The 14,304-nt window shown below is 41.7% G+C and overlaps 1 protein-coding gene across 2 annotated transcripts in view; it reads right to left on the bottom strand.

Annotated features, from left to right (window-relative positions):
* Positions 1–876: 876 nt before the first annotated feature.
* The window catches only part of smoc2 (SPARC related modular calcium binding 2), a 32,584-nt gene continuing 19,156 nt past the window's right edge, over positions 877–14,304 (bottom strand). The window contains exons 7-14 of one of the 2 annotated variants that reach the window (XM_008430087.2): positions 12,068–12,142; positions 10,495–10,569; positions 8,839–9,025; positions 7,421–7,503; positions 3,317–3,416; positions 2,771–3,018; positions 2,033–2,070; positions 877–1,417 (exon numbers count right to left, since the gene is read on the bottom strand). In XM_008430087.2, coding sequence (XP_008428309.1) covers positions 1,394–1,417; positions 2,033–2,070; positions 2,771–3,018; positions 3,317–3,416; positions 7,421–7,503; positions 8,839–9,025; positions 10,495–10,569; positions 12,068–12,142 — 830 coding nt within the window. In that variant the 3' untranslated portion in view covers positions 877–1,393. The remainder of the gene's footprint in view (positions 1,418–2,032; positions 2,071–2,770; positions 3,019–3,316; positions 3,417–7,420; positions 7,504–8,838; positions 9,026–10,494; positions 10,570–12,067; positions 12,143–14,304) is intronic. The other variant, XM_008430088.2, reaches the window with a different exon arrangement.

Raw genomic sequence — 14,304 nt, 5'->3', positions numbered from 1 at the left:
CAATATCAATAGTGGGAAAGAAAAGGCTTTTTGTGGAATACCTTTCAAATAATTGGTTCATCATAATCCAAGCAACTTTAGCTCAGTTTTGTCAATTTTTCCTTTTTTTCACATTGTAGTTGATTCTTGTGTGATTGTTTGCTGATCTGTTTAGTCTTTTTCATTTTAATAGTCTCAGAATTTAATTTTCCAGATTTCTGTGTTCATGTCCGCAGCTGTTCTGCATTCAGTATTTATCCTCACCTGTTTCCCATCTGGACCAATCGGTCGCACCGCTGCCTTGCAGCAATATTCTCCAGTTTCAGATCCCAGTAGCCTTCATATCCCTTAAAGTTTGAATCCTTATCCAGTTTTGTTTCTCAAATTATGTTTTAAACTTTTTAAAGTTTAGCCAGGCGGCTGGTTTTGTTTTCAGTCATGCTTTGAGTTAAGATGATCACATCTGGTGTTTTCCAGTATTTCATTATTTGACGAGTGGTTAATTAAATACAAAATGTTCAAAATAGTCTGAAAACGTACGACTAAATCCTTAAAACTAATTAGACTCCCTACATCCATATTTAATAGAAACATACCAGTGAGGCTGAACGTTATGTGAGGAAAATATGTGACAAAAACAGCATCACTTGTTCTTCCAATTTAAAAATATTGCCTCCAGGTAATTGGCAAACTTTTGTTAAACTGAAAGATATACAACCTCTGCTGTGTGAGACGAATACTTGGCTCTTCCAGAAGACGTCGACAAGCTGTTTTATTTAAGGCAGTGTAAGAAAACACTAAAAAACTAATATATTGCAGGATTTATATGACAAGGTAAACTGTAAAACATGACATTGCTTGATTTTACTTAATTTATAATCCATGAGACAGATCCACCACGTGTATAAAAGAGTTCTTTATTTCTAATAAAGATGAATATATGCAAACGTATGAGACATTTTTATGATTTACTGCATGATTATTAATACATTCTTGCAAACTGCTTTACAAAACACAAAAACAGATGTAACAGATAAGCAGACGAGATGATGTGGTCTAATTTATCGACGCTACGGAGCAAACTATACAAATATCTGCCTTGAAAGCTAACTGGGGCAAAAAAATCTAGCATCAGACATGAAAACCTGCTCTGCTTTTTTTAAAAGTACATTTTTAGACACACAAAGGACACATACATTGTATGTGTTAAGTATTTCTTGCTTGTAAGGACATAAAACGCTAACTACACCGTTCACAGATTCAGCAGTCTGTTTAAATATCTAATTTCTACAAAGTGAATTTACATTTTCTTTTTTTTTTCTCTTAAAGTACAAAGTGCAAATACTATAGTTTCCACTGTTGCCGATTGGTGAGGGTAGATTCTGGGACTGAGAGGGGAGGAGGCGTCAGAAGTTTAGCCCTGCTTCCTCACGGGGTTCTGTGGAGGGAAAATTAAATCCTGTTAGACAAACTGTTCATGTTTTACAGTTCACCTCACTCCATACAGGAATTACGTCAGTCAGACAGATAATATTACGCAGTGGTGGGTACACTTCCGCTAATGCGCTAATAGCCAAGCTAATTTTTTAACTGTGTAAATAAAGTCCATCCATCCATCCATTTTCTTGCACCCTTTTTCCCTCAGTGGGGTCAGGAGGGGTGCTGGTGCCCATCTCCAGCCAACGTTTCGGGCAAGAGGTGGGGTCACCCTGCAGGTCGCCAGTCTGTCGCAGGGCAACACAGAGACACACAGGACACACAATCATGCACACACACACTCACACCTAGGGGCAATTTGGAGAGGCCAATTAACCTGACAGTCATGTTTTTGGACTGTGGGAGGAAACCGGAGAACCCGGAGAAAACCCACCATGCACAGGGAGAACATGGAGACTCCATGCAGAAAGACCGGGGCCGGGAATCGAACCCAGAACCTTCTTGCTGCAAGGCAACAGCTCTACCAACTGCGCCACTGTGCAGCCGTGTAAATAAAGTGATTTCAGTAATTTTAACTCAGATCATGCATCTGATTTTCCCATTAATTTGTACTTACTAGTTTACTGGAAGGCAGGTCTTCCCCTGATTTGGCACCTGTCAGACAAAAACAGCTGTTTAACTTCAGCAACCTAAAAATGAACAATGTAGAAAAGTCCTTTGGTAAATCCAGACCTCACTTTGCCAACCAACAGAGCCTTTAATAAGGACTATTGCTTCAGTTTGCTGCAGTAATTAAATGACAGATGTAGACCAACACAGATGGCCCAGGTTTTTCTTTTTTCTGTTTTTTTTTCCACAAACGTCCCATTTTTGGACAGATTTTGTTAAATTTGGCACCTGAGGGAGAAAATGCTGCAGTTTTTGTGTTTATACTTATTGATAAAAGAATAAGGTTGTATTTTGTAAAGCATGATTTAGGGTTATTTAGACTGCTTCAACACAAACAGTCTCTAAATCATCTCCAGCTATTTACTGAAACACACCTCAGATGTGGAGTTTTGCCTACGGAACCGTTTTCATAAATCAGAAATTTAATCAAAACTGTTATTGGAGTTTAAAGATAGGGAGTAAACGTAAAGAGTAAAGTCTGAATCTGATTAGTTGAAAAACTCAGAGGCGAGTCAATTACTTTGGTTTAAATAACATTTCTCTTCATGTTAGTAACCCAGTTCTGTTTGATACAAATGTTTTCTTTAATAAGCAGATTGAATTAGTTTTGATTTAGGTTTTCAGCAGCAGAGAGTTGGGATCTGTAAAGTGAAGAGATTTTCCAGCTGTTTTTTGCGCAGCTCACCGTCTTCCTTGGTCACGCCCAGGCAGCCCATCAGCTCCTGCAGCGACAGCGCCTTGTCGTTGCTGATGTCGCAGTACTCCACAAACTTCTTCACACACTTCTTCGGCTTGGACTTTTTGCGCAGGAAGCGCTTGAAGGGCTTGATCTCCTTCTTTCCGATGTCGCCGCTGCCGTTTTTGTCAAGCTGGCTGAAGTACCAGTGGACGACTCTCTCCTCCAGAGTGTGGCTGGGGTCGGGCTCGGCCATCCTGAGGGGCAGCTGCATGTCAGTCAGTCTGAACACCATTCAAAAGTGGATTCATTTCAGTAATTTAACTAAAGTAAAACATCTATTCTACACAAATTCATTCACGTGAGTCTAACTTTTATTTCTGTTAAATTCCAGTTTATTTTTTCATCCGTTGCTCCTGTGCTACTTCATCATATTATATATATATGAAGGTTTCTGCCTGTCGGAAGGGTAAACTGCCTTCATGCCTGGAGGTGAAAGACTGTGGCCACTGATGTGCATAAGTAATTGCAAGAGGAACGTTTTCACTTCCATACCTTCCGGCGGATGCTGGATCTGTGACAGCATGCACCATGTCTGTCGACAGCGCGTCAAGAACACTCGTCAAGAACTCTGTTTTCTTTGCCCCAGGACAGCCTGCAAAAATCCACCAGAGACCAGAGTTTGTAGGAGCATGCTGGATGCAGTTCACCGGCTTTGCAAAAAAAATGCAGTACAGTCACTATTAGGAACCTGATAAATGTTGAGAAGAAGAGGCATTACTTGCAAATCATGTTGTTTTAATATGAAAAGCACATAAAACCAAGAGAGGCGTAAATAAAAGACATCTTCTTACTTTCTCCAGTAAAGATTGTTCTGAGCTGCAGGAGGAAACGATTTAGTGTCACAGACTCACTTGGTTCAAGAATAAAGGCTCCCCTTCAGCAGTCAAAACAACCACAAAGCGGGTATTATGTGGCACAGTTAGCACCAAAAATAACTAAAATAAGCAAGATCGAGTTATGAAGTAAAATCCATGATTGCTACCTGGTAAAAACAAACATTGAAGGGTTTTTACTTGCGGAAAATGAGGAAATTCAACAGTAGAATGACCCTAATGACAGTAATTGTCTGTCAGGCCATAAAGTTTTAAGAGCAACTTGACCAAGGATGTTCTGCAAAAGCTGAAGGCTATGAAGGCCTGAGAGATTCTTCCTGCTTTCTCACAGTCTGCGCCTGCAGAGGACAAGAAGTCCTGCGCAGGTTTCTGCTGTTTTTACGGCCCTCGCCTGCAGGGCCAGATTCTCCTGTGGAGGAGATAATGGCAGCTTTGGGCCCTCTAACAGGTGGTGACCAGCATCCCAGTGAACACCCAGCTTCCTCCAGGAGGAGGGTTAGCGTTCAGCGCCGAGCCGAAGGTGCTGCAGAGGACGGACGCACCAGGAATCTCAGCGCGTCTGTACTTTGTTTAAATGGGAAGTCATCAGCTAAAGCGTTAGCTGCTTCCTCTTGGCAGTAAAAGCTTTTCTTTGGGGACTGAGAGAGACTAGCGCCTGTGTCTGTCTGGACAGTGTTTAACTGTAGGACACTAATGTGCCTGCAGTCGCTCTGAGGAAATTGAGTTTGGCTGTTTTACGTTTATTTTAGGGCTGCAGTGGCAAATGGCTCATGTCTCTTTTTATAATTAGTGTAGCTGTATTATACACAAGTTTGACAGACGCACCACAGAATCTTAATGCCTTCACTGCAAAAACACAAAGTCTTACCTAGTATTTTTTGTCTATTTCTCATGCAGATATCTTAGAACACTTCAAATAAAAGAAAATACCTGAGAAGTAATTTTTCAGCAATAAATTGGATTGCTTTAAACCGATTATTCCTTAATACTGACGACAAAGAACAAGTTCTACTGACAGATTATTTCACTTGTAACGTGGGAAAATGTCTTCTTAGAAAAATAATCTGCCGTTGTTCTTTATCATCAATAAGGAATAACTGACTTAAAACAAGATCCTGTTTATTGCTGAAAAGTTACTGGTAAGTTAGTTTTGTCTTATTACTAAGATATTTGCTCTAGAAACTAAACAACAACAATTGGTAGGATTGTTTTTTTATTTCTTTGCAGCATTAAATTGAACTGAACTGAATTCTGCCACTCCTGTCAGATTAGATATATTTGAGGACATTTTTGTAAAAAATATTCAAAACCTTGTATTATTTTCATTTCACTTCACAATTCTGTTTAACTTTGTGTTAGTTTATGACACAGAACGCCAGTGAAATATGTTGGTTTGTGTTTATACTGGGAGGAAATGTGAAAGGCTTCAAGGGCTGTGAATGGGTTTGCAAGACGATGTAAATGAAAAAAAAAGCCTAATTGCTGAACCAGCCTCTACATGTCTTTAAGCGGCCGGCCAGTGAGTGTGTGTGAGTGTGTGTGTGTGTGTGTGTGTGTGTGTGTGTGTGTGTGTGTGCTCCTGTGCATGGCTGCTAATAAGAAGGAGTGTTTTTCTGTGGAGCCACACGGAGCAGAACCCTGTCAGCACTCCCAGCCACAGCTCCCGACGCCTGCCCCAGCGCTGCCCAGCCATCCCGCTCCAGCGGCTCGGCTTTCCTCCCCCCCCTCCATGGCAAGGCGCTCCGTTCTCGCTTCTCGCCCCATAAACCTCTCAACACCAGCGCTTCAGCTGCAAACGGGCTGCAGCCATGTAAAGGCAACATTTATAATTATTCTGTGTTTGCTCTGTGACGACGTTTACAGTCGTTGACGCAACTGCTTATGAAGAAAACAAGATGCTTTGTTTGTTTTTCACCACGTTTTGGCTTCTTTCATAATTGGACAACTTGGTTCACATTATGCAAGTAAATTTGGCGGATTTAGAATGAAGTCTGTGTCCATCAGTGCATAAAGTATTATTTGTTGTATCACAACAGTCAGGATGTCTTGAGCATGAGGTCTTTCCAATAGCAGTTTTCTATCTCCACACATGCCACTTGAGAGAAGAGATGAGAGATATTTGGCAGCCTAGGAGGAATTTATCTGTGAGCTAATTGTCTCTCTGCTTCCCTGATGCCGCCTGCGCTGAGACGCAGAGCTGTTCTGCTAAATGCAGCACCTGCGAGCCGAGCGCGTTCCCTGCAGCGTTCCCTGGCACGGTGTTACATAAACAGTTGTGGATGAGGAGGGAACAGAGGCCGCCCTGTTCGTATGCTGCTGGATTATTAAAATGTTTACCAAATCAACAAAGAAAAATACATAAAAACCAGCGGATTTGCCGAGAAATACTCGGATTTAACTAGGATTTGTTTACATGCAGAGGCTGAAAACCACAACTCTGCACCAGCTGGTATTGGTTTTAATTATAGAAACTAAAAACAAAAAACAAATAGCTTATTTAGCCTAAAGTTTTATGTCAAAGTTAATTCCAATAGGGCTGAAGTGAAGAAGAGACTGAGCTGGTTGCTGCAGAGAGATAATTAGAGCTGAATTATTAACACATCACATCAAAAATAAAGAGTAAGAAAGCTGCTGTCAAAAAACGGCTCTGTATGAAAACATAATCCCTTAAAGCATCATCATAAAAGGGGAAAAACAGGCCCACAGCACCACATGTCCTCCACCGTGCTTCACATTGATCACAAGGTGTTTCTCCAGTCATTCACCGTTTGTTTCAGGCCAGATTCTCTTTGATTGTTGCAAATAATAATAAGTGTAAAAATGTAGTTTAATCTGACAAAAGTTGCTGTCCCATTTTCCAAACTCATCATTATTGCTCTTGTCATGTTCTCTTATCTTTCTTGTTTTCAAGGCCAGCTAAGCGTAACAGACCTCAGTGTGTCAGGCTGACTTATGTCCCAGAGAAACAAGGAATCACACTTTACAAATTAAGAGCTTCTTGAACCAATGAAATGTCCACAAAATAAGTTTGATTATCTCAGCTTTTCTGCAACCAACAAAAATAACTTTAATGCTTTTTCCATCTTTATTCAGCCTACAACTGCTTTCACTTGACGATGTGACTAAAAGGGACAAACATTCTTTACTGGTTGTGTTTTGTTTCTAAATTCTCCCAAGTCCGTTCAGACACATCTGCAGACATTGCAGTCAGATGCAAGCAGTCCGATTTTATCCTGCAAATGTTCCCCTTAAAGCAGTTTTATGTAATTAAGACAAAGATATGAACATTACCCCAAACCGATCTGCTGCTTTTAATTTAGCTATCTGCACTGCTATCAGTCACAGTATCACCACCTGTCTCTGGCATCCTATTATCCATTATCTGCAGCTCACCTCCCTGCTGTTCCTCCTCACTGCCTTCATTCGCTGTCCTTCATCTCCAGTGTCAGTTGAAGATTAATCCTCCCCCCAATCCGTCTCTGTCTGCCTGCTTATTGACCAGTGAAGGGTGCTATCTGGTAATCCTCTGCTCTTTATCAAGCTTTTCCTTGACCATCAGTGCTAATGATGTCTACACACACTAACAGGCACACACACACACACACACACACACACACACACACACACACACACACACACACACACATTGTTATCAAAGCATTGGAAGCTTGGAGAAGTTTGAGGCCAAGTGGTTAAAAAAAATCCCCATGTGGTCTGAAGGAAGAGGAAAAATAGAGACAAATTCCAGTAACTGGAGAAATACCTTGGAGATGTCTGCTTTTATAATGGTCCTTTGGTTTAGTTGGATGGGCTCTGGCATTACCGTCACACTTTGGCTGTTCGTACCTGCAAAAAAATGTGAATTAAGTCAAGGTTGCAAGGGACTTAAGGGATTGTTTACAACAGCGAAGCCCTCATCGTAAAATCAGAAGAATCCTGTGTTCCAGTGACCCCGGTCAGTTAAATCTTAGGGATCCGAATGATCATTCTGTGGTGAACCAGGGGCTGTGAAACTCATCCAAAAAGAGGGGAAGGAGTTGGAAGCGGAATGAGGACAGAAAGGGGAGGGATGGTGTTAGAAAAAGAGAGGCAGCCAGAGAGCGTGGGACACAAGGATGCCTCCACAGCCTCCCTGACAGATAGTGTTGTCCTGCTAGCTGCTGGTTGATGGGGTCAGAAAGCTGACCAGTGACAAGGAGGAAAAACCTCACTTCCATATGTGCCCTAATGTGCTGGCTGGCACTCTGCCTGGAGTCCTGTTAATGTGATACCTTGCAATGTAGCTCAATAAGAATGTAGCTGGTCCTCAACTGCCAGCTTGCCTGACCTTTGACCTGCTGTTATCCAGTCCACTGAGTCCATCTCTGATATCAGCAACACAGATGTCTGTCAGCATGTCAAGGTCAGATGTGCAGGTTTAGCGGGTCGTTTCATGGACCCGTCACGGTACTGGCCTGGTACCAAAAGGTTCCATAAAAGTTACAGGAAAGAACCTGAAGTTTCAGAAACACTCCAGGAAATTTCATTGAAAGCACTTGGAATGTTTCAGAAATGTTCAATGAAAGTTAAAAAGTTTTATAAACATTTCAGTACCTGAAACCTTTTTACTTTGGAGAAAGTTCCATGAAGGTACTTGGTAAGTCTCATAAAAACTTCAAGAAAGTACCAGGTGAGCTCCATTAAAGTACCTGGTAAATTTCACAAACATTCAATTAAAGTTTCCGTACCATTCCTAGGTTTCATGAATGTTCCAGGAAGGTTTCATGAAAATACCCAGTTAACTTCATAAACTTTTCAGGAAAGTTCTAGAAAAGATCCTTGAAAGTAAATTCCATAAAAGATCCAGGAAAGTACTGAGTAAGTTTCATAAAAGTTCCAGGAGAATTCTGGGAAAGTTCCTTAAAAGTACTTGGTAAGTTTCATAAATATTCCGTAAAAGTACAAGGTCAATTTAATCAACACTCCAGGAAAATAACTTCCATAAAAGTTCTAGGAATGTTTCAGGAAGAAATAGAGGGAAATCTTTCGTCTCCCTCCAGAAGAGTGGGATTTGGGACGTTTACTAGTGTTCACAAAGCACCGAATGCAGACTCTCGTAGGTACGTAGTTAAAGTAGGTACGTTTCCCCTCCAAACATGGAGAAATCACATTTCTCCTTGACTTATGGTACTGGTGGCCCACCTGGTTGAAGTTCCTGGTATTGGCCGTCCAGTATCCACAAGCACGCACCAACAGTAGCCGGTGGAGGGGTGGCATTGGACAGGCTTATAAAAGCCGCCTTGGGCGCAGTCCGGCACAAACACGGCGTCATTGTTCCGCTGCCTCCTCTCCTCCAGGGCCGACTGCTGCTCCTGGTCACATGATGAAGCTGGACAGAGTTCAGAGGTCACACACAGATCATCTAATGCTTCCTTACTAAGCTCTGTACAAAACCGTCAATTTTAACTTAGGTGGTCCAAGTGGCAGGACTTTTCAGAAAACCTTCCTCTGCGTAAACAGAATGATGTGTTTATATTTTATTAAGAAGAGCTCAATCAGATCTGGCAAACCGGGCTGGATTTCCATCACATGCAATGGTTCTGATTTATTTTCATTCATTTGCAAAATAAAAGCAGCTGTCCTCTCAGCACACTCTTTATATTTGAGATACTTGCTGAGGATGAGTCTTTGGAGACATTGCGAGTCGACGGCTATATCAGCCCCTCGTTGCACTGTTTATGGACATTAACAGGCTAATGACTAAGTACAGCTCCCTTTGCCCCAAGTTAAGTAAATATTTGGACACTCCTTATGCCCTTTGTAACTGTGTGCGCATGTGTGTGTGTGTGTGTGTGTGCGTGTGTGTGTGTGTGTGTGTGTGTGTGTGTGTGTGTGTGTGTGTGTGTGTGTGTGTGTGTGTGTGTGAAAGAGAGAGAGAAAGCAGAGTGATCATTACCAAGAGTCTATATGTGTACTTGCTCCAAATTTCCATTAATAACACAATTTTTCATGATCTTGTCTTTTGTTACATACAAAGAAAATGCAGTGTGCTGGAAGGGAGAGAAACTGTATTTCATAGAGAGTGCAGCGTGCTTTCATGCAGCTCTCCAAGGGAGATAAGAGCACTGGAGTCAGGAAAGAAAGGAGGATTTTTAGTATACGAGCTTTTATTGCTAAGCTCTCGCTCTCTTTGCTGCGCGCCTCAAGGCTCTGGAGCCGCTGTGGGATTATGGATATTCTTTTTCGTTGTTTATTTTCACAGGGTATCTCCAGCCACACAAAAGAGACCAAATGAAATACCTCTGCACTTTCTAAACTAACTCTCTTCACTCCAGTGCCTCTTTATGGGCTCACTTTGTTGGGGTTGGGGCGTTTTTTTCACCCCAATACTCCAAAGAGCATATGGTAATCAAAACCACCAATGCAGCATTTCTCAGGCTTATTATTGGCTGTAAATTATGATAATGGGATTCACGCACAGACCCACACATACACAGAAGGTTCTCATCTATGGGCCAGTCTAAAATACAGAAACCAACATATTTCCCCCATGAGCATGGGGAGGGGGTATAAAGATAAACACACACGTGCGTGAAAAGAGAAGAGCTGGAGATCCTGTGTTTGTGCCATGTGGTGATAATTACAGGTTTGAAGCAATACAAGAAACCACAGTGAAACGGATCCTCAAAGCCTGATGCACTTCAACACCAAGATCTATTGGTTTCACAACCCACCATCTGTCCTTAAAAGACAGGAACAGCCTCAAACTGTGATTGCTTACACACGTCAGACAAACTCAACATGGGCTTTCTGCTGAGATCTGAAGACATCTCAAAGTTCAACATTAAAGAAACTCACGTGATGCTCTGGATCTGTTCTGCCGGTTGCTGTTTAAGTGCACCGACCACAAGTCAGGGTACGGGGAAGTGACGTCTGAAAGAAATCATCAACACGGCATTGTTAGCAAGAGTCCAAAACACATATTATCTGAGAAAACCCAGGTAGTTCAACAAGCTACATGCTATGAAACACAGACTTCAGGAGAGGACAAAGTGGCTGCTGTTGATAAAAGTGGGAAAACGTCATTCATTGAGATTCTAATAATCTTTGCATAACGAAACTGAGGCGATGGATACTGGATTGCCTGGAATGGTAAAACAGGAAACTAAAAGTTGTAAAGGTTGAGTTTCAAATGTTTATATTAAGCTAATGATTTCACTCTGCTGAAGTTGTGCTTTGACGTGACTTTCCTCAGCCAGATTATCACAAAAAGTTACAAAAAATACCAGATAAGAAGTGGAGCCATCATCAAGTATCTCCTTTACATGAAACACTGACTCACTGATCTACCTCACTAGAACACATCAAGGCCACTGGAATCTCATTCAGACTGGATAAGGGCGCAGCTGAGGCCAACAAACTACGACAAGCTAACATTGCAGATATTTGTGACAGAAATAAAAACATGGCAAGAAGTCAGAAGTCAGTGACAACCAGGAAGGTCTGGAGGCAGAAATGTGTGATCTCCCCTGGTCAAAAGCCTGGCTAATGGAGGAGATAGTAGCTAATGATAATTAGACAAGGAGCTTCTTAAAATGAGTTCAGGCCCAGAGTCTTGATCCAGTCATGGATCCTCAGAGTGGGAGGAAGACTTGGCAGAACCATGAAACCAACATTTTAGGAGAAAGATGTTTACATTTCAAAGCTTATGTTGCAAGAAAGTTGTGATTTATGGGCTAAAGTCTGGATCACTGGATCATTTTCCATGCGACTGCATCAGTGATGCTTTTCTCCAAAAGAAGTGCATCACAAGGAAGCCCTGGATCAGGTGATCCTAGTGTTCCTAGTCAAATTCAAAACGGTGCCTTGTATGTAAATAGTCCAAATCCAGCGTACGGCACAAGTCAGCTGAAAAGATGCGTCTGTTTTAAAAAACTCTTGCTCTCTTTACCAGCAGCACCTTAATCCTTAACTCCACGTTAAAATGTTGTAACTGGTTTCAGTTGGGAGCAGAATGAGTGTGTGAAACGTGGAAGTTGAGATTAGATTTGGTTTGTGTTATAGTCTGTGTTTAGTTTGAGATTAAACTTTGTAAAAATAAACTTTGTCAGATTCAGAGAAAGCGGCTCTGTTGTAGAGACACGTGGCTGAAGGCTGGTCCTTTCCATTCGGGTTGTTGATCATCCTGAAGATTAGTTTCGTTTTCTTATGACATATTTAGAGAAACAAAGTTATTTTAAACTCCCGTAAAGAGATATAAAGTTTACAGACTTTAGTTTGCAGATAACAATGTCTCCTGTATGGTCTTAAAGTCTAATCATGGTTTGCATGGACTCTTTCTGCCATCTTTCCTCCTGCTTCTGTTGTCATCCTGACATCCCTCATCATCCCCACAACAACTGTAAGACTTTATTGATGAAGAGCAGCTTACCTTCTTCCTCTGGAGGAGATGGTGGCTCCACTGGGATAGGTTCTGCATTTAGAATGGAGAATATTTGCAAAGAGACTACATTACAAATGTTAGCAAGATCAGACAACACATTACAGTGTGATTTTGCACGTTGCCCAGACAGGAAAGATGAAGGGGGAAAGAGTGAAGAGGAGAACAGAATGGAAACACGCTGGATGTGTGAAAGAGTTGACCTGCTAAGCTAAAAAGGGTAAAACAGAGATGAGGTGAACTGGAACCAGTCATTCCTGCTTTTTTTCCATCTTTTCGTGTGGATAAAAAAAGCTGTGGAGAGGTGGGAAAATTTATAGGTGAAAACTGCAGCTGGCAAGTGTGAGGTGAACCAGTTACCAGAGGGAAATCTGAGTATATGTGTTTGGTTTTTGTTTGTTTGTTCTGTGGTGGGAGAGAGGCAGGGAGGGAGGCTCGGGGTGAAGACCATGACAGTCGGTGTGGTTAACCTCAGGCTGGGTCACTTTCTGCAACACCGAGGTGTTTCACAAACTGCTTCACTAACATGTGGCTCCACAACCAGGGAGCTCAATGGGAGTAAAAACTTTCTTCAACAACGAATTTCAACTGAAAATCAAGAATAGACTTTAAAGGCAAGGTTGTTCTGCCAGCCATTCATCTTCTCATGCCTGTTCACTGTGTTGAAATGCAATCAGTTAGTGTGACTGAGTCAGACAGGCTATTATCCCACTCAATTTCAAAGGCATATTTATGAGTTGGATTTACAGTGAACCACTAATAACGGATCTTTACTTTGTGGCCTTTTACATGACTGTAACACCTCTCTTAGCATCTGCCAGGAAACCCCCATGCTATTTGTGGTCACAAGGCTTTAGTTTTACTGCCGTTTGTCAGTCGTCAGCTGCATATGACTCCAGAATGTGAAAAAATTATTCAAGTCAAGCAACTAATTTGTGCTTAAAGCAAGGCGCTTGGTGTTTAAAGCCTCATGTTCCGATGTAAAAACTGCTGCATTGCAGAAATATTAAAGCACCTTGAAGAATGTCATGGTGCTAAATGAAAACCACTGACTTTTATCCATTTTATTAAAACAAATTATGCAATAAATCAACAAAAAGTGGAGCATAATTAGGCAGTAATGAAAAAACGATAAACCTTATTCAGAATATGTAACAAATAAAACTCTGCAGTTGGATTCAGTCCCTTTGAGTGAATAGTTTGCAGAACCACCTGTTGACACAGTTACAGCTGCAAGTCTTTTGGCATGACCAGCTTGGCTAATAAAAACTAAAATCTATGCCAGTTCTTCTTTTCAAAAAAAGCTCAAGCAGTGAACAGGAATTCTCAACCATCTCCAAGTCAATATTCTCACTTTATAAGAACATCATTCAAGTTCCGGACTCTCTACCTTCATATTTGTGTTCAACTGATTTTTGTAATTCCCTCATGTCATTTTTTGACAGTAAAATTCTTAAGATCCACCAGCATCTCCGCTCACAACCCTCCCCCTGTCCTACTCTTGAACTTTCTCCTCCAGCCCACTCCTTCTCTTCCTTCCAGCTCCCAACAACATCAGAAATTACAACCCTTATACACAAATCCAAGTCGTCCACCTGTCTGCTTGACCCCCTTCCCACAGTCCTGGTTAAAGCCTGTGCCCCGTCCATACTCCCCCTTATCTCTGCCATTATTCACTCCTCTCTCTCCACTGGAACAGTTCCTGCTTCATTTAAAATGGCTGCCATATCCCCTATCTTAAAAAAACCTGGTGCTGATCACTATAATCTGAATAATTTCCGTCCTATCTCCAACTTGCCTTTCATCTCCAAAATTCTTGAGAAGAYAGTAGCATCCCAACTTCACACTTATTTATCCAACAATAACCTGTATGAACTGTTTCAGTCTGGTTTTCGTCCCCTCCACAGTACAGAAACAGCTCTCATAAAAATCACCAATGACCTCCTTATGGCAGCTGACTCCGGCTTGCTGTCCATTCTCATCCTACTTGATTTGAGTGCAGCGTTTGACACTATCTGCCATACCACCCTACTCAACAGACTTTCCTCTATTGGTATCACTCAGACTCCTCTAAACTGGTTTAAATCATATCTCTCTGGCCGCACTCAGTTCATTCGGATCAAAACCTTCTCTTCCCAGCCTTCCTCTGTCACATCAGGAGTCCCACAGGGATCTGTCTTAGGGCCCCTTCTCTTCATTATTTATCTCCTTCCCCTTGGCAATATTTT

The sequence above is a fragment of the Poecilia reticulata genome, linkage group LG15 (genome assembly GCF_000633615.1).
Source record: "Poecilia reticulata strain Guanapo linkage group LG15, Guppy_female_1.0+MT, whole genome shotgun sequence".
Taxonomy (NCBI): Eukaryota; Metazoa; Chordata; class Actinopteri; order Cyprinodontiformes; family Poeciliidae; genus Poecilia; species Poecilia reticulata.
This window is presented reverse-complemented; position numbering and strand designations above follow the sequence as displayed.